The sequence below is a fragment of the Betta splendens genome, chromosome 12 (assembly GCF_900634795.4).
Source record: "Betta splendens chromosome 12, fBetSpl5.4, whole genome shotgun sequence".
Taxonomy (NCBI): domain Eukaryota; kingdom Metazoa; phylum Chordata; class Actinopteri; order Anabantiformes; family Osphronemidae; genus Betta; species Betta splendens.
In genome coordinates this window covers 12,281,168-12,300,298 of record NC_040892.2, presented here as the reverse complement: position 1 = coordinate 12,300,298, position 19,131 = coordinate 12,281,168, and the positions used below count along the sequence as shown (strand labels likewise).

The 19,131-nt window shown below is 44.8% G+C and overlaps 1 protein-coding gene and 1 long non-coding RNA gene across 10 annotated transcripts in view; one reads left to right on the top strand and one right to left on the bottom strand.

Annotated features, from left to right (window-relative positions):
• Positions 1-11,402, top strand: part of LOC114867284 (WD repeat-containing protein 7) — a 58,210-nt gene extending 46,808 nt beyond the window's left edge. For all 8 annotated transcript variants that reach the window (XM_029169850.3, XM_029169849.3, XM_029169847.3 and 5 more), the window contains 7 exons: positions 357-543; positions 3,621-3,738; positions 3,954-4,103; positions 4,209-4,291; positions 4,744-4,843; positions 8,158-8,262; positions 9,044-11,402. In XM_029169850.3, coding sequence (XP_029025683.1) covers positions 357-543; positions 3,621-3,738; positions 3,954-4,103; positions 4,209-4,291; positions 4,744-4,843; positions 8,158-8,262; positions 9,044-9,247 — 947 coding nt within the window. In that variant the 3' untranslated portion in view covers positions 9,248-11,402. The remainder of the gene's footprint in view (positions 1-356; positions 544-3,620; positions 3,739-3,953; positions 4,104-4,208; positions 4,292-4,743; positions 4,844-8,157; positions 8,263-9,043) is intronic.
• Positions 11,403-15,033: 3,631 nt separating this feature from the next.
• Positions 15,034-17,898, bottom strand: LOC114867334 (uncharacterized). 2 transcript variants are annotated; one of them, XR_003787844.3, is made up of 4 exons: positions 17,551-17,898; positions 15,903-16,075; positions 15,636-15,707; positions 15,034-15,532 (listed from the first exon to the last, which is right to left on the bottom strand). It is a non-coding gene; the product is annotated as an uncharacterized LOC114867334 (long non-coding RNA). The 2 variants fall into 2 exon arrangements; XR_008696350.1 differs by having other exon boundaries at positions 15,034-15,529.
• Positions 17,899-19,131: the final 1,233 nt, after the last annotated feature.

The window sequence follows — 19,131 nt, the reverse complement described above, 5'->3', positions numbered from 1 at the left end:
GTGTGTGTGTGTGTGTGTGTCTGGAGGGGGGTTCTGGTCTCCTAATGGTCAGTTCATCCCCACAGAGAATGGCTCAAATGTCAGGTCAGTTATGAAGTGACCTCAATCCCCGTTGCTGTCTTTATTCTTTGAATGCGTGTGTAGCAAATGCCACGGTTTTATTCAAAACTCATTTTAATAACTTAGGTTTTATAGCAGGTACAGGAACAGAACTTTAAATCTAAAGGCTGCTCGTCCAAAGTCATCTCAACTTTGTGTTCCAGCCTCTACAGAGTGACAGCACGCTTCTGTCATTTTCAGCTTAAACCCCATGTTCGTCTACATTGTTGTGAGGCTGCGATTGCTATCATTTACAGGTAAGGCGCTGACCTTCCTGCTGCTGCAGCCCCCCAGCCCTAAGCTGCCCGCCCACAGCACCATCCGCCGCACCGCCATCGATCTGATTGGTCGAGGCTTCACCGTCTGGGAGCCATATATGGACGTGTCGGCCGTGCTCATGGGAATGCTGGAGCTCTGTGCCGATGCCGAGAAGCAGCTGACCAAGTGAGTTCAGGGGCGCTCGCATACACCCACACACCCAAAGGTTGGGTTTTCATCAAGAGAGCAGCATTTACTGTATTTCCCATCATAGCAATAAATCAAGAAAACACAAAGAGCCAGAAATAAGAATATTCTATTTTTTATAATAAGTCTAGTATCAGATGTCCTGCTCCTGAGAGGATGAGCTCACTCTTTCTGCACATTCATACGCGTCTCTATGAACATTTCTTGAGCGTTTATCAGAAGATCAAGGGCACAGCTGGTGCTGACACAACCCGGCCATTGGCCCAGAACAGTACTGACCCGCCTGCAGTCAGTGTAGCAGCATAGTTCAGGGACTCACCATGCTTTCGGGTTGTGGCCTCATCAGATGAGTGTTTCCCCCTCAGATTGTTGTGTTCTACAAGATACAAGACGAATGCCCAGCTGTGTGTGTGTGTGTGTGTGTGTGTGTGTGTGTGTGTGTGTGTGTGTGTGTGTGTGTGTGTCTGTGTGTGTGTGTGTCTGTGTGTGTGTGTGTGTGTGTGTGTGTGTGTGTGTGTGTGTGTGTGTGTGTGTGTGTGTGTCTTCGTTCCCAACTGGCAGCCTTCTCATATATTGACCATAGACAGTGTGTGTCGTCCCTACCCAGATTGAACTGGCCAATATGAGTTGATCCTATTAAGGTTGAAACTCAACCCAGACCCGTCTGGTTAAATGAGTATAGATATGTCTGCTGCCTTTGTGTGGAAAACAAACACAAATACTTAACACACACACACACCAAGAACAGCACCCACTCGTCCATACATAAAGCGTAGATAGCCACATACACACCTGCTCTCAGTTCTCTGAACGAACAGCCTTTGTCTCCAAATAAAGTCTTACTACATGTAGCTTGAGTGTTTGGTGTTAACATGGATTAGTTTCTCTATGGCAGAAGTCTGACTAGCATGTAGCTACATTAGCACCAGTCTGTACCAGTAGCAACCAGCATTACTGCTCAGAAAGCATGTTCTCCACTGTAATGAGAGAAGAGACTTTCAAAACACAGTTGAAAGGACAATTCAAGGTTGGATTTCACTCTTTCTTCTCTGAACTGTGGATGTCAGCTGTTCTGCACCATAAGTGTAGAATGTGAGGGCAGCAGTGTGACAGCCCTGTTACTTCCTGAGAGACTTCAAACTTCTGAAGTGAATGTGTAAACGTGTCAGCGTTCCCTCTTTGAATGGCTCCTGCCGAGCTGCTACCTCTGCTCATGCAGTCACAGCATGACATGTTTAGATGCCACTGCAGGAATAAATGCATGTTTTAATACCATCTGCTGGGATAACTGTCCCCGTGTGATTGAGACTGTATGTATGGTTGAAACATTGTATTTGTCTGCTCAGTGATTGTTTTGGCAGAGCCTGACTGTGTGCGCGCTGCTGAGATAAGTATGTGTTGTTGAGAACCACTGGTGGCGACGGAAAGACAGTTGTCGATGTGTGCTGATGGATTGTGACTGGGTTTTCTGTCATGACACAGACTTGGCAGGCGGCCGTCTGGATAATGTCCCGTCCAGACACTTTACACATTTGCTTTTTTAAGATACAGCTTCTTTGGACCACGTTCCAAGTTCCATTGAAGTTCATGGTGTCAGCGACAATGTGACATAATAATAATATTAGAGTTCTTCCTTCCTAGTGTTCATTATGTGGCCCTTGGTCACAACAAACAAACAAATTTAGCTTAAGAAGAGTGTGAAGGACCTCAATCTGAACCTTAAATCATCCGGTCCCTGTTGGATCCATGTTCAACAGCCAGTTTGTATTGGAATGAATCCCATGGATCAGCCGTGGAGTAATGATTCACATTAGTTTTGTCTTGTGGAGTTTTACATGCTATAAATTGAATGAATTATGTTTTATGTTGAGGTCATTGTAACGTCTAGTACTGGTCGTCCTCTCGTGTTTAATACCACGATCTCTGTCATAAACATAAAAACAAATGTCCACATTTCTGACAATGTTGTGAATGTGAATGATCTAAACTTAGCGCAGGATCCATGACTGGGATGTTATATGTGATTGCTTTAGATCGTACGACTGCAATAAAGTGGCCACTTATCATTTTAGCTCTTTTTTCATTAACGACAATGGCCGCGTATGTGTGGCCATAATAATAATCCGGATTATTTCATGTTCTAAGTGTTGGTCATTAACCTCTATGTTTCTCTGGACAATTATCTCCCTGCTCTCCTGCTGCCTTATATCAACAGTGTGACTGTTTCCTATTATCGCCGCCTCGCTAAATGAAATTAAACATTTCAGCACTGCTGATATATTGCCAATATATTATCAGCATTAATTACAGGATCTATAGCCGGGATCCAGAATGGGAGGAGATGAATGGTGCAGCTCAGCCGTCCGTCCACCCGTTGCTCCCTCACTCCTCTCCCAGAGTCATTTGTTAACAAGGTGGCCTTGCTGGGCATCTCTCTCTCTCTCTTCCTCGCTCGCTCTCTCTTGCTCTCTCAGACACACTCTGAGGGGTGTGTGGCCAGCTGTTAGGGTGTGTGTGTCTAATTCCTGTTGCATTGTGGGAGTCCATTATGCTGTCGTCTGGTGAATGGCTCCCATTGACTCGGTCTTGGCATTATAAGCTGCCCACTAATCTTTTCACTCCATATATTAGGGAGGCTGGATCTCTCCCACTGTGGCTCAGTTTTATCTCATTCTCATCCTGCTTTTTTGAAGCTGTCAATTCAAACATCTTGGTATTTTATGAGTATTTGCTGTTAGTCATACAGTACAAAGAAGAGAGAGGCTGAGCTGTCAATCGATCACCACCTGGTGACAAGTTGGATCCACTGGTGGAGGAGGAAGCCGGCCCGACTCACTGGGCCCAAATATGCTGCTAGTCTTTAGCTGACCCCTTGGTCAGAGGGATCTTAGTGGATGCTCTAGGAGAGAATTGAGGCTGGGCACCTTAAGTCAGCGTGTCTTGCGTTACCAGAGGGATGCTGGTAACACAAGACAACACACGCACATGTCAACAGGTCTTAAATGCTGTTTTTTGGTGTTTCATAAAACCTTTTTCCCACTCTTCCCACTCGTCAGCATCAGCGTGGGTTTGCCCCTCAACCCACCGGCGGATTCGGCGCGCTCAGCTCGCCACGCCCTCTCTCTCATCGCTACCGCCAGGCCTCCCGCTTTTATTACCACCATAGCAAAGGAGGTGAGCACGAGTCATTTCCACATCTCCACCAAAAACAACTTTGAAGCCTTTACTAAATTATATCGTCACAAACTTAATTTAAGCATTTTTGTCAATGATCTAGTAGAAAGAACATTTAACATGTTTTCTAAAGCCATAAATGCTAATGACTGTATAAACCATCATTACTATTAAGTACAACACATTTATACTGTGCGTGAATGTTTCCTTCCCAGGTTCACCGGCACAACGCGGCCCAGGCCAACTCTCAGTCCCAGCAGAACGTTCACACCACCACTCTGGCCAGAGCCAAGACCGAGATACTGCGAGTGATCGACATCCTGGTAGAAAAGATGCCTGGAGACGTTGTGGACCTGCTGGTCGAGGTAAACCGGTTATTAATGTTGAATAAGACGGGTTCTCCTGAAAACATGCATATTTTATATTCACTATATAACCTAGTGCTTTTCCTGACCTTCCTACTGCGTCAGGTCATGGACATCATCATGTACTGCATTGAAGGCTCCTTGGTGAAGAAGAAAGGTCTGCAGGAGTGTTTCCCAGCTATCTGCAGGTAAGTGAGCTGCTTTTGTTAGGACATACAGTAACATTTATTGTTGAGGTCATTGGGGACAAACTGGGAGGAGCTGTATCAGAGACCTTATGGAATTAATACATGCAGCGTGTTCACCAGCGATCCCTGAGCAGAGCTCTAGAAACCTCACTCACACACCTTGTACTGTACATAAGATGTTTAACTCTCATCTGAGCAGATGCCACTGATGAGGCAAATATCACCCCAACCCTTTTAGTTATAAGGGTTAAAATCCCCCCATTGTAGCAGCTCCTGGACCACTGAACTTCAGATTTAGGATCTAATACAGTCAACAGGGCAGACCAGGGGTGTTTTAAGAAGTGTAAAACTACAAAAGCACATTTCTGCGCCTGACATCTCCAAGAAACGGACCCTCCCCTGCAAACATTGTGACGCCCTGTGTGTTGCTGTGTGATTTGTGTCCACCTCAGGTTCTACATGGTTGGGTATTGCGACCGCAGTCACCGCATCGCTGTCGGCGCTCGCCAGGGTTCAGTAGCTCTGTACGACGTTCGTACTGGGAAATGTCAGGTATGTCCAAAGTGCTGGCGCTAAATCAAGCTTCCACCTGATCTCGTGTTTCACCCGTCCGTCCCTCCAATTCACTATGACCACCCGTCATTATTCATTCTTGCATCTGCTGCCTCAAACATTTCTGTCCATTGCTCGCACACATGCACAGTCTAGGATCTCCATCGCCCAATAAACCGCCACCTTCAGCCATGTGTTTTATTCAGTAAACCTTAATGCATCATCCATCTATCAACTATTCAATCAGTGGCCTGTACTTATACTACATTCATTATTTATCTTTCAGCCATACATCTTTTCGATCATTATTCATTTTTAGCATAAATTATCTGTCGTCTGTAGTTCATGCATGTTTAGGACATATCACTTCAGAAAAGAGGAAGAGTTGAATGAGGAGAACGGAGAGAGGAGGAGAAGGCTGCATTTATCTGCTGTGTTGTTAGGCCTCTAGTTTTATTCTCTCAGTAATTGATTAATGAGGAAGAGAAGACTCTGTTAATTATGTTTTTGTCTTTATGTTCGATTGTGTGTGAGATTTGTGGTGCGTGTGTGATTGTGTGTGTTATTTGCCTATTTTGTGTGTGTGTGCGTGCGTGTATTGATTTGCAGTAACCTGAGCAGTCGAGTCTGGTGGACGGGGTCATTTATATCTGATAACAAAATTGGCCCCTGTTCACCCAACATCCACTTTGATTGTGAGTGTGTGTCTACATGTTTGTTTGTGTGCACACATGAAGGCAGGAGGTGAGTTTTCATTGGTTCCAGTAAACACCGAGGTTTTGTTTGCACCATGGAGGTCGACCTGTTGTCTTTAATTATAAGTCATGTTTATTAAAGGCTGGGTGTCTTGATTCCCTGGTGTCGGCATGAGCTGTGTCACCAGTGTGTGAATGTGTGTATGAATGGGTGAATGTGGATGCAGTGCACTTTGTGTACCACTAGGTAGAAAATCACGTTCCCATTTACCATTTAAAGCGCTGCTCTATAAGTATCATTCCTATAATTCTGTGTCAGGCCCATCAGGAACAGTAAGTAAATAGTAAACGCATGGTGGGTGAAGGGTGTTTGATCATGGGGAAAATGAGGACAGATGGTTTTATATAGATTCTTCTACTAATTCTGTGTTTCCCCAAAATGAGAAATAAAGACACATGGAATCAAGTGAAGTTGAAGTAAGAAGAAGAGAAAGAAGCAGACAAGTTGTTCCCTATAATCCGTGTGTGTGTGTGTGTGTGTGTGTGTGTGTGTGTGTGTGTGTGTGTGTGTGTGTGTGTGTGTGTGTGTGTGTGTGTGTGTGTGTGCGTGTGTGCGTGTGTGCGTGTGTGTCCAACCGTAGCTGCCTGGTCTCTGACCATCTGCCACAGCTTTGATCAACCTCCGTGAACAGCCCTTTGTCAGCTCTGTGTGCGTGTGTGTGTATCTGTCTGTCTGTTTGTCTCCAGCTGCTTGTTCTGCCTTTATAACTACTGAATCTGCTAATTGGGCACAAAGTGCAATGTGACTGTCTGCATTGGTTTGTTATTGCTATTAATTACTAATAACACTGGAAGTGTAGCTCCGCATCAGGTTTAGCTCCGCCTTGGGTGTGGCTTCTCCCATCCTAGTGGGTGTTACACAAGTGATTGCTATGAAAAATATCCATTTAAAGACATTTTACCTCAAACTGGGATTATTGTGTGAACACAATAATCCCAGTTTGCTGTGAGACTCTGACCAGTGGTTTAAGGCACTGGTGTAAGGTTTTAATGTGTCACCTGGATGACGTATCAACCACTTTTAAATAGAGGCATTCAGTGGTTGACTTTCAATAAAAAGCCAGTAGATACTGTATGTTGAACTGGCCTTGTCCCAGTTGTAGATCATTTGCAGCTCGCGTGTTGGTGAGTCAGTCGAGTCCCACTTTGGATAAACGGCATCATCGCTCAGGCATTCCTGGGCTTGAGATGGTGAATCTTTGCAGACAGCCTGTGCCCACACGTTTGACCCTTTGATCTCGTTACCTATAACTGCAGCAGCGCTGAGAAATGGGATTTGGGATCTCACCAAAGAGAAAGTATTGGAAAGGAAGGATTTATTATGAGGCGAGAGAGAGAAGTAAAGGTAAACGGGAATGAAGGCTGCAAAGACATCACAAAAATTTTTCTCCGCCAGCAGCTGAGATCTACTGTAAAAGGATTCTCCCTGAAAAGAAGCTGAGAACAAATTAAAAAGATGAGATTTTCATTTCATTGAGTTATTTGTTTCTGCTTTAATCACCAGCAACATGTTATTATTTCAGCGTCTGGGCGCCTGAGGCGTTGTGTCTTAATCTGATCTGGAGGTGAGAGTTTGTAATCCCAGTCATAGGCAGAGGCGAGTGTGAATGTCTAGGAGGCCGCTGATTGCGTTACTCACCCTCACATCTGGTGGGACACTTTATTGCGTTACACCCGCTGCAGCGTCGTTTGATTCCGTCCCCTGAGTTCAGGAAGCGAGTGGCAGCATCTGTTGGACCAGAAGCTGCCCCTCATCTGATGGAATTATCTCGTCCAAGCCCAACACTTACTGTCAAGGAAAATCTGGGCAGATCAGCAGCAAAATAAGTTTTTCTGAGATGCCTCAATGAAATTTCAACCAGGACCCAAATTTGTATTTGATCCCATTTTATTTTCAACGTGACTTTATTCAAGGTAGTTTTGGCTCCATCATCAGGAGGAGCTATTGCTGCCACTAATGCAAAAATACATGAAACGCTCAAATTGTTGATGCAGAATTTCTGCACACTGACGTCCAGCTTTAGCCCATACTGATGTATTTCTTAAAGCAAGACATGAAAACGTCAGCAGCTAGAGACGTACAGTGTAGAGAAGCCTGGCTGGTTCAGGGGTTAGGTTTAGAAATCTGTGAAACAATCAATCACCAATGGCTAACGAGCATAATGAATGAATGTAATTACAAGGCCAGTAAAAAGAGGCTGGAAAAGCAACTAGCTGCAGGTGAAAAGCAGCATCTGACGAGTAATGGTTGTTTTAGGTTAAAACAACTGGTCTGATGCTCCTTCAGGGCTGGACATGAAGGAGCATCAGACACCTTTAATCTGACCATGAGCAGAGTTCAAGCTGCCGACAGTGTGGAGAGAGTGGTGGAAACATTGTTGATCGTGAACCTGCCGAGCTGCCGTCCGCACCCGGCGTTTTAATCACTAAATGAACCGTCTGACTTCACTAACAAGCTGAGGTCTAATTACAGCAGGCACAGACTCCTTACATCTCCACTCTCAGTCTAAAGTGCAGTTTGGCTTCTTTCTAAATCTTCTTTCATCTCGTCCGCTCCAGAACATCCACGGTCACAAGGGTCCGATCACAGCCGTGTCGTTTGCCCCTGATGGCCGTTACTTAGCAACGTACTCCAACGCTGACAGTCACATCTCCTTCTGGCAGGTGAGTGACAAACTCATGAATGTCACATCTGTTCTCTTTGTGTGACTTCTAATACCACTGTATTAACAAACATTTCACCACAGATGTTAAGACATCCCTCACATTTTATCACTTTTATCAGTGCTTTTCATTCAATTTTAGATAGAGATACTTCCCAAATCCCAAATAGAAAAGCAGGTATCATCAAAAGATGAGGTTAACAGTAATCATTTCCATTAAGAAATAAAAATAAACATCTAAATAAATAATAAAGTGGAATCAGTTTGCAGATCTCACATTAATAATGAACACACATGCAGAGACAGACACACGCGCTGTCTTTCCCAGAACTGTTGCGCTGAATGAAAGGTCTGCACGACCTCTGACACTGTCTGCAGACACACACTCACACACACTAATGGCATTACTGTAAGCATAAACCACCGGCAGCGTGCCGACAAGACGGCTGCTGTGGTAATGAGCTGGCAGACGCTCTGTCGGTGCGTGGGGGGGGGCAGCAATACGAAGCACACACACACACAACCTGTGTCCAGTTTCAGGCTCCGTCGTCTCCATAAGATGCAGAGGCACAAGCCTCTTGATCTACTGTTGGGCTCTTTTAAAAAAATGTTCTAATAACAGTTTTGAAAAAAAATGAAATGTGTGTCAGAGAAGTGGTCAAGTCCAACTAATTCTTCTAGTTCTTCTCAGTGTGGACTCTGGTACCTGCTGTGTATTTTGTACAGTTTATAAGAGCTGTGATGCGTGAGTGAGCCACGTCCGTTTCGTCTGTGCTCCCCAGATGAACACCAGTCTGCTGGGCAGCATTGGGATGCTGAATTCGGCCCCTCAGCTCCGCTGCATTAAGACCTACCAGGTCCCACCGGTCCAGCCAGCCTCCCCGGGCTCTCAGAACCACCTGAAGCTCGCCCGTCTGATCTGGACCTCCAACCGCAACGTCATCCTGATGGCCCATGACGGCAAGGAGCACCGCTTCATGGTCTGATCCGCTTCTGGACCCTCTGGACCTCGTGGGGTTTTCCTGAGGAAGTAGAGAAGCTGCCGCGTTTTGGCTTCCTGGTTGTTTCTGTTTTACAGTTCATGTGGTGTAACAGGTTTGAGGATAAACATCAGCTCACCCAAAGAAGTGAAAACCCATTGTAGATTCAGGTCGGGGCTCTGTGGATCTGTACTGATAGTAGTGATGTATTCACATGGTCCAGTCAAAGGTACATGATGAGTCTGTTTGCATCACAGTTCACAAGCATTCGTGTTCATGTCATTCCTTCCATAGGTCTCACCTCATTGGGTCCAGGTTGTACCTACGTTTTAGTTGCCAACTGGATTTTACTATGTGGAAACGCTGACTGGATAAACGTACCAACTAAAAAGGCATCTTCAAACACTATATTGCTTATGCGTCTCAGCGTGAACCCACCTTAGAGGAGGTTTCTCCTGCTGTTGCGCCTGCTGCCTCTCAGCTTTGGTCCGTCCTCTGGAAGACGAACCCTCACTTTTCACATCTGCGCTTTGGAAGCGTTTTCTGTTCCTTGTTCCACTTCACACTGAAACGTGTGTGTACGTGTTTACACTCAAGTGTATTTAACTGTTAACCACACATTCTCACTTCAGGATGCAGCAAACCTTTAGATGTTGGCATAAAGATCCAGGAAGGCTTAATATGATTCTGCTCCACAGACCTGACATGCTCCACTTTTTTCATTGCACTAATGTTTTTATGGCTTCTCTGCTGTTCTCAGGACGGATGACATCTCTCCTGATGGGTTGCTATTCTTTGCAGATGCTTATTTTTGTTTCAGCTTCCATGTGACTCCATTTGTACATATGCAGTTTATGGTCAGACGTGCTGTGATGCAGTGAACAGTGGGGGCTGATTATTAATTATGGCTATCGTGACTGTGGCGCTGACTCATAGATGTATCATCCATTTGCACATTGGTGTTGTACTTTAGCTACACAGCTAACCAGTGTAGCTAGTTAGCCTGGCGCTAACCCTACAGAACCACACATGCTTCTAATAGGAAATCAGCTAATAACCACAGCTAAAGATGATGTGTTTGTGGTTTTTCTACTTTAACTTCAGGATGTCAGTTGCAGCTTTTCATTGGTCTTCTAGCATGAATCTATGTGGATGACACATTTTTGCACATAATGTTGTTTTAGTTCTCAGAGCATCTATAGAATGAATCCTGTCTGCATCATACTGAGTAATGATTTTATCTTTGCTTCGTGTGTCTCTTGGAAGCAGCTGACCTATGTTTGAGTTTGGTTTGAAGCACATATCACCGGCTTTGCCTCCTCCATCTTGTTTTCTTCCCCTGTCCTCCGTGCGCTCTTCGCTCTCCTTACCCCCGTCCACTGTCAGTTTCATTAGTGGTGTCAGAAAGCTTCTAACACCGTTACACACCTGTAAACGCCAGCGTGTCAAAGCTTTTCACAAGTTCTATCCAGACGCACACGTCAAGTCCAGCAGGTCCAGACAGTTTTGAGATCTTAATCTTAGGTTTTCTCCTCCACTCTTAACGGTTTGAGAAAATATGTTTTTGGCAGCCTCTCGTGGGAGAGAAGGTGAGAAAAATAAAGAAGGCAGAGAGAGCTGAAGAGTAAGTAACAAGTGAGGAAGATCAGGTCATCCAGCCAGAAAAACAAGGTTGTCTGGTGAAGGTAGTGAACCCAGATGTCTTTGAGAACCTGCCACTTTGTCTTCAGACGCCTGCTGTTGTTCTCCTTCTCCCGCGTTCTCTTCTTCTTCTTTCTTGTGTATGTGAGGCAGCGTCCTCGGCTGTAACTGATTTCCCTCATGTCGACGTGATGATCAGGTGATTGAGTTTTAATAAGAGTGATCATATTGTTTTCAACTGCAAACTAAAGTCTGAGATTCACCCTAATGTAGTCAACCGCTTTTATTGGTACTTATTTAATTTTTGTTGATTTGATTATTTATTGTTTATACAGTTCATGCAGTAAATACAGTCTGGATATTTAAGTGTGTGTGTGTGATGTGTTGCATGTGTACAAGCTACAGTATATTTGATGTAATACAGAGCTGTCAACCTACCACATCATATCAACCATGTGTTGTTACAGTAAGATGTGTTGTTGTTGACTCTATGTCCAAATAAATATTTCAAATAACCATATTATATTTTCTCCATATTCCGTTCTATGTTAAACTGAATTGGAGGCAGAGGATTGAGGGTGGTACTGCATTAAATGTACAGTATTAACAGACAACAGGTGAGACACAGTATGAAGATGATGATGAAGATGAGGACGAGGAGGTACGTCTGCACACTCTCATGCCGTGACCTGTGGGCCTCAGTGACAGTTGGCTGCTTCTGCTGTGACGCTCCACCATCAAAGCAGCGTCGCGGTTAATGAGCCTAATGCTGCGTCAGGCAGCAGAAGGAAATGTTGGCTTTCCATTAGCAGAGACTTGATTCAGCTCTCAATCCAAAACATGCTGACCACCATCAACTGAATACAATTACAGGCAGTAATACGTAAATGCTAAGTTAAGTTCCTGTGAATCCTAATGCACATGAATGCAATTTAAAGCCGGTGGGATAATGGATTCCACCCCAATAATAAGAACATTACTGAATGTATCACTACAGACGCTGGTCTGACTCCATATGGAACGAGTGAAACTCAAACTTCATGTCTCTGTACTCATTTGTACCTGAGCTTTCACTGGTTTTAATGAGATCCTGAACATGGACAAATGGATCGATTCCTACTCTTTAAAGCACTTTCTGTTTTTATCTGTTTGATTTTAAACTGAACTTCGTGTTTTCATCTATTTTAATTTAACAGAAAACATGAAGCCCTTTCATAATTTAAAGGTGGATAATGATTCAAGTGGTGGATCTACATTAAAAGGAAACTCTGTGTTCAATAATTCACTTTTAACTTGTAAAACATAATGAGTCAAGCAGTAAAAGTAGATCCAATAAAGAAACGTTCTCCTGCAGCTTCTGTTACTCCTCAGATCAAACATTCAGCTGACTTTAACCTTTGACCTTTGAAACTTTCTTCCCCTGTAGGTGATTTTTTCTGTCTCTCTTTGATTGTGAACATGGAGGACAGTCGTGTTTGAACACATTATTAAATATTATTGATCAGGAGCTGTAATCTGCAGGTGCAGCTTCCTCGGCCGCCCTCCAACATCAAACTCCTTAGAACAAGGAAACAACCTGCACAGCACTGAAAAGTTTGGAGGCTGACTTGAGGAAGAGTGTGAGTGTGTGTTGGGATCATTAAAGCGGAGTGAAAGTACGGTGTAAAGTCTGAACAAAGTGGTCCGTAATACAAAGTCCAACCCAGATGTTTTTTTTACCCGTTAAATCATCAAAATATTGACAAAATTCATCCCTTTTCAAAAATGAGTTAGTCATTAAACCTTTTAACAGAATCCTTCCATGTGTTACAGTATATGTTCCATGTGTCATTAATCACATTTGAGATATTTAGCACTAATGGTAAATTAAAAAAAAAAAAAATTGACATTTTTATAACCTGGATGAATTCAGGCAGACTTTCTGTCAGATTTGTGATTTTCAATGTGATATGTCGTCTGTGGCGTCGGCACGTTCTCTCCAGACACTCTACGTCCTCCCACAGTCACAGACCTGCAGCCGGTGGCAGGTCTCACCTGCTGTATTGCGTGTTGACCTGCCTGTGATCCTGGAGCGATCAGGACACGGCTCGATTCTATTGGACTCGGTTCCGCTGCATGTTTGCTGGTTCGTTCGGCTCGTTCTTCTTGTTGAAGTGTAAAAAGCAGCGGGGCGTCTGCAGACTCCGGTTTTCCTATTGATCAACAGACTGAGCCAAACTCTCTTCCTCCATCATCCTCTTCATCCTTTTCATCTCTCTCTCCCCTCAGTCACTGTAAAACTAATTAAGCCTTTAAATCAACACTCATTCACGACGGAGATCAACCTCCTGAACTTCTGTTCTGACAGTGAGATGAGTCCCTGGGAACAGTTTTCCCATCGTTTGTTTTTGTAGCAGCATCGGATTCATCCAGGAATCACGCTGATGTGTTTAACTTGCTCTGGATGTGAAAGTTTTGCTGAGATCAGAAAGTGGTCTTGTTCCAGTTTGTATATTTATCCATTATTGATGTTCCCAAAAGTTCCTGCGTTTCAGCTTTTCTCAAGATAAAAAGAAGATTATCAAAAGATCTGTGGTTGTTTATAATCGATACGATCTCACAGCTGAATGGGAGAGAGTTTTAGGGGAAAACATAAAAAAAACATTCCATCTGCAAATGGTTTGTAGCTGGACTGTGTGATACTGTACCACCCAGATACAGGAGCCTCCAAAGTTTCTAGGTTTGACTTCATAAGAAACTTAAAAACATGGACAACGCTCTAATTCTGATACACATCTGTTTTTTTAGATCGTTACTGAACCTTCTAGAAATCTGATTTAGAATAGAATCAGTGTTTGTTTGTTTTTCTAGAAAGTGACCTGATCTTAAATATTTGTGGTATGTAGGTTTTTGTACAAACAGGGTTTAATCAGTATGATAGACATCAGGCGTTATATAATAAAAGTGTGTAATATTTCACACAAAGGAGCTCAAGAAATGGCCTTTTAATGCATTTGGACAGATTGTGTGCAAACGGTTCACATTCAGCAGGAAGGTTCCACTCACCAAGAACGAGGATCGCTCCACAAAAACAAAATGGCCGCCGTCGGGAGTTTGCTCCAGCCCGAAGAGTTTTTAATTTTTGTTCTTGCTCATTGACTGCATTTCACCATCTGCTCTGTCACTAGATTGTCGCTAAAGTCTGTGTGTTCTGAATCTTCCCAGCGTCGACTTCCAGGCCTTCATCGCTACAAACAGGTTTTATCCTCCCGTCTTTGCTCTGAGCCTCCGACAGCAGCGGCGTGTTTTAACATCAGAGCCTTCAACGCTTTAATCCTGAGAAAGAATCGGCACATTAACGTGGGACAAAGTCCTCCAGTGTCGACGTTTAAAAAAGATACGAAGGAAAGTCGATGTTAAGTGAAGAGCAGATCAAAACCGGGACAATATGTGTGTTTAGCTCCGACAAGCCTGGAGTTTGTTGTTGAAGTTAGCGAGGATGGAGGAGAGAGGAGGAGGAGGAGGGAGCTGAGAGGGGTTTAGCGTTCGATTAGTTAAGAGCAGAGAAGCTGTGATTCTGCTCAGCTGGAGAGAGAAAGTATTGACGTGGAGTCAGAGAAGCTTGGCTTCCCCTCACCTCCCTCCTCCTCGGTCCCTCAGGTGGGCATTAAAATCCAGCCCAGCGATAGAGGGATGTGGAGATGGAGGGATAGAAACCCCCGAGAGCGCAGCCTGAGCTTTGATTCACCGGGGTTTCTCACATCAGCTACCGAGTGTGAGGCCGCCGCTCAAAGAGGGGGCCCTCGTCCTCACCGCCGCCCTGTCAGAAACGAGGCTCCGCCGCTTTACTTTTCAATTATCAATTCAGCGCCGCAGCTTAGAGCCGGCTTAAGGTTACTAACGGCTGCTAAGACGCAGGGCTCCCAGGGCCCGGATGGGGAACGGGTGCGTTTGGTGTTTTAACGAGATGAGAAGATCAGAGACGGGCAGAGGCAGTGTTTAGATTGTTGGAGCGCTTAAAGAAGCGCTTTTAAATTTTCATTAAACAGGTCGACTGAGATCTGTAGTAGTAGAAGAGTGGAGCAGAGCCCGAAAACCCCTGGAGGAGGCAAATTATGGACACGGATGAAAGATCAAATGTTATTTAAAACCTGTTTTTGTTAAAAGCAGCATCACATGTTCATGTTTATACTGGTATTAAACTGGTTTATTATGGTCAGAGGAGCGGGAACTGTCCTATACAGTGGGTCTGTGTGTGTGTGTGTTTGTGTTCTGTCATCATCTCACAATAGATTGAAGCGGGAGAAATGATTTCTTAAAACAGGTTCTTGAGACTTTTTGCAGAGTTCTGACACTAGTGATGAACGCTTGTCTTCCCGTGATGAAAGGTACCAGAGCTTCAAAGACCAAACTTCCTAATGTTATGTATTGATCAAAAATTACTTATGCAGCACATTTAGGTTCCAGTCTTTCCCCCTGCTTCTCTTAAGTCTTTTCATCTGTGAGCGTGGAGGCTTTTCTCCATCGAGCGCAGAACAGTCCTCTGACAGCGAGTTTATCGTCTTCCTCGACCTGCTTATGTGCGAACTAAAGAAGCTAAAGTTCATCAGCTCTGGCTGAGTTCAGGCGGTGTCTGTCCAGCGCCTCCCTCCATCGAACAGCGCGTCCCTGCTTCATGTACAATGGAAGCAACTTAAGAAACTTAAAAGCACATTTACTGACACGCGCACACACACACACACGCACGCACACACTTTGCTGTGTATTAACCCACTGTGCCTCCACGCGTCCTCGGATCCTCTGGGGTTTGACCTCTGACCCCTGCCCTCCCCAGCTCCGCGTCCATCTGTGTGTTTAAGGGAGGAGAAGTTGGAACCAGTCCATCTGTCCCTTTTGGACTCACACAGTAGCCAGTGCTCACCTAACTGACCCTGTCTGTAGCCGTGGCCGTGGAGCAAGTGTGATTTTAAACTCTATAACCTGATGCAGCACATGTACTGTGTGTCTGATTAACAGCGAAGGAAGAAACGTGGTCCCCCACCTTCACCTCTGCTCCTTTGAGGCTTCACTTCCTGCTTCAGATTCCAGCCTGAATCTTCCCAGCGTCGACTTCCAGGCCTTCATCGCTACAAACAGGTTTTATCCTCCCGTCTTTGCTCTGAGCCTCCGACAGCAGCGGCGTGTTTTAACATCAGAGCCTTCAACGCTTTAATCCTGAGAAAGAATCTGCACATTAACGTGGGACAAAGTCCTCCAGTGTCGACGTTTAAAAAAGGAGGGTCGATTTTAAGTGAAGAGCAGATCAAAACCGGGACAATATGTGCGTTTAGCTACGGTTTAGTGGATTCATCTGCAGAGCCGAGTCGTGGACTTGAATCCAAAATCAAGTTCAGACTGAATTTGAATGCACAGATCAAAGATCCACTCAGGTTTGGCAAAAACACCAGCGTGGCTAAATTACTAGCTTTAAGTACATTATTTATTATGAATCCAATGAGGCTCTGTGGACTAAGTAATTAAACCCAGGCCAGGTTGATCTGATTGAAGTGAAGCTACATGATTTATTGGTGCTTGACTTTAAAGAGGTTTGACATTATAGAGTAAATCCGCTCACTACACAGTAAATTATAATTTGACCTCTCCTCCCTCGTCTGTGCGTCTGTGGCCTCCAAACGTGGAGCCGTGGCCCGAACCCGGCCCGGTGTTTCTATCGTCGCGCTCAGACAGAGGTCCCGTCTCCGCGTTCGCACCAGTTTCATGCTCCGTTTGAAAATTGAGATCAATACATTGTTGTGTTTGATGTCTCGAACAAGCCGGTGCGATCGGCCTCCTAACCGCCGCGATTTGTACACCAGAGGGCATAACGATTGATCAAGTTCCCAAACCAAGAGTTGCTGGATGATAAATATTTGATACGAGCGCGGGCGATGAATGACTCCTCATCAACGCGCCCGTCGCCGTGGACGCAGATGATCTCCGCGAGGATATCGATGAACTGGTTATGAGGGGCTGACGGCACCTGAATTGGTTCTGTGGCGCCGCATCCGATGCGTGTGTCAGAGAGGCGGCTCGTGATCGCTCTTCAGGTGATTGACAGTCTGTCTTCAGCCTGTGGGGCTCGTGTGGGGAAATAAAGGACGAGGGAACGCGCGCGCCTTCAGTTTACACCTGCCTGCGTTGGTATTGATCAGGGTCAGGGTGCTGAGCGGGCCTGGTCCGGTTCTGAGACTGTCTCCACACGGAGAAATGCTTAGCGTTTTAGTTCCAGTGACCTTCACGATTAAATAATAATTCAGCAAAATACTAAATATTTCACATTAAATCAACAAAGGTATTAATGCAGCAGAGCAGACGGATCTGCTGTCGAAGCTTTTGGCTGTTTGTCCTCAAGGTTTCCTGGATTCTGTAAATCAGATTTTTAAATAACACAATGCACCACTTTATATTTAAATATCTATATTTAAGCATTTTTCATACTGTACATTTCTACATCTAATGTGAAAACAAGATTTCTATAAAACAATAATATTCTAACTTTCCCCTCACTTCCTGCAATTATTATTATTTTTATTACTATTATTGTAAATCCTAAGGATTTTAACTAAGTACAAGCTTAAAGCAGCAGCTTTAAAAGAGTCCAACCTGCTCAAAGTTTTCATTCCTCAAACGAAACGACACCAGAAACTTACAGCAGCTGAAATTGAAAATCCAGTGGAAGCGAGTGAAGGGAAGATTTATTTTCACTCCGCTAAATGGCAAATGTCAATTCCGTGAAGCCACCGTGTCTGAAACGCACTCAGTCTGTAATTTCACCTCAGAGCAGGCGTCGGCAACAAACAACAAACAATAACAAATAAAGGCCGTCTGCTGCGGGCGCGTGGAGCAGGAGCAGCGCGTCACCTGACCACATTCCTGGGCTCTATTAAAGCCGGAAGCTGAGCGGAGGAGACGACGGCGAGCGGGATGTGACCAGCAGCAGCATCGACTGGTTAAAGCTGGAGATTGGTGCGAGCGGACGGATCGATGCGCCCGCAGCCCGGACACGGAGCCGGACACGCAGACACGCAGCAGAAATATTTCCTCTGTCACATTCCACGTCAAGTCATTTCAGCGGGAGGAAAAACAGGAGACTGCGGCCGATTGGAATGGATTGTTTGGAGGAAGCTCCGGCTTTAAACATAGGGGGACAAAGGATCGCATCCGAGTAAAAAACATGACAAACACTACAAAAATTAATAAATAAACCAACTTGTTTAGTCTGTTTTTATTATCATCATCAGTATAAACCACTGGTACTGTACCTACAGTCATACCAGTACAAACCACTGGTACCTACGACATACCAGGACAATAATGATCCATTCGTCTGTAACACTGACAGTAATTTAACTGATTTGATTGTTCTGGTTCCACTCATTAGAAGGAAACTCTAGTCAGATGTTCACATCTTTGCGTTGTGTGACATGTTGGTGTTAGTTAATAAGCATCATCCAAATCATTTGTCTCATTGTCTTGCATCCAGTCATCCACGGGTTCTTAGTTCTTAGAGTTCTTAGACATGAAGACGTGTGAAGCTGTGATGGAGTTTCAACGTTTTCATTTTATTCATAGTTCATGTTTGTTCCACCGTGGTTTTACGGTTTCTGAGCAGCAGAGATGGAACGTGTGTGTGCGCACGTGTGTGACCTTGACACTGACAGATCTTTAGCCTTAGGCCTGTCCTTCAGCTGGACACACACACACACACACACACACACACACACACACACACACACACACACACACACACACACACACACACACACACACACACACACAGTGTCATTCATATAACACACAGTGATGCAAAGGCACCAGGGACACAGATGAAAAAAATGTCCACAGTATTACAGAGTACAGTAAGTACTACTACTACACACACACACACACACACACACACACACACACACACACACACACACACACACACACACACACACACACACACGCACGCACACACGCACAGCGCCCACCATAGCCAGCAGGGCTGTCGCTCATTAATATTGCATTGATTGGACAGAGAGGAGCAGTGGACTGGAAGAAGTGTGTGTGTGTGTGTGTGTGTGTGTGTGTGTGTGTGTGTGTGTGTGTGTGTGTGTGTGTGTGTGTGTGTGTGTGTGTGTGTGTGTGTGTGTGTGCGCGCGCGCGTGTGTGTGCGTGTGTGTGTGTGTGTGTGTGTGTGTGTGTGTGTGTGCGTGTGTGTGTGCGTGTGTGTGCGTGTGTGTGTGGAG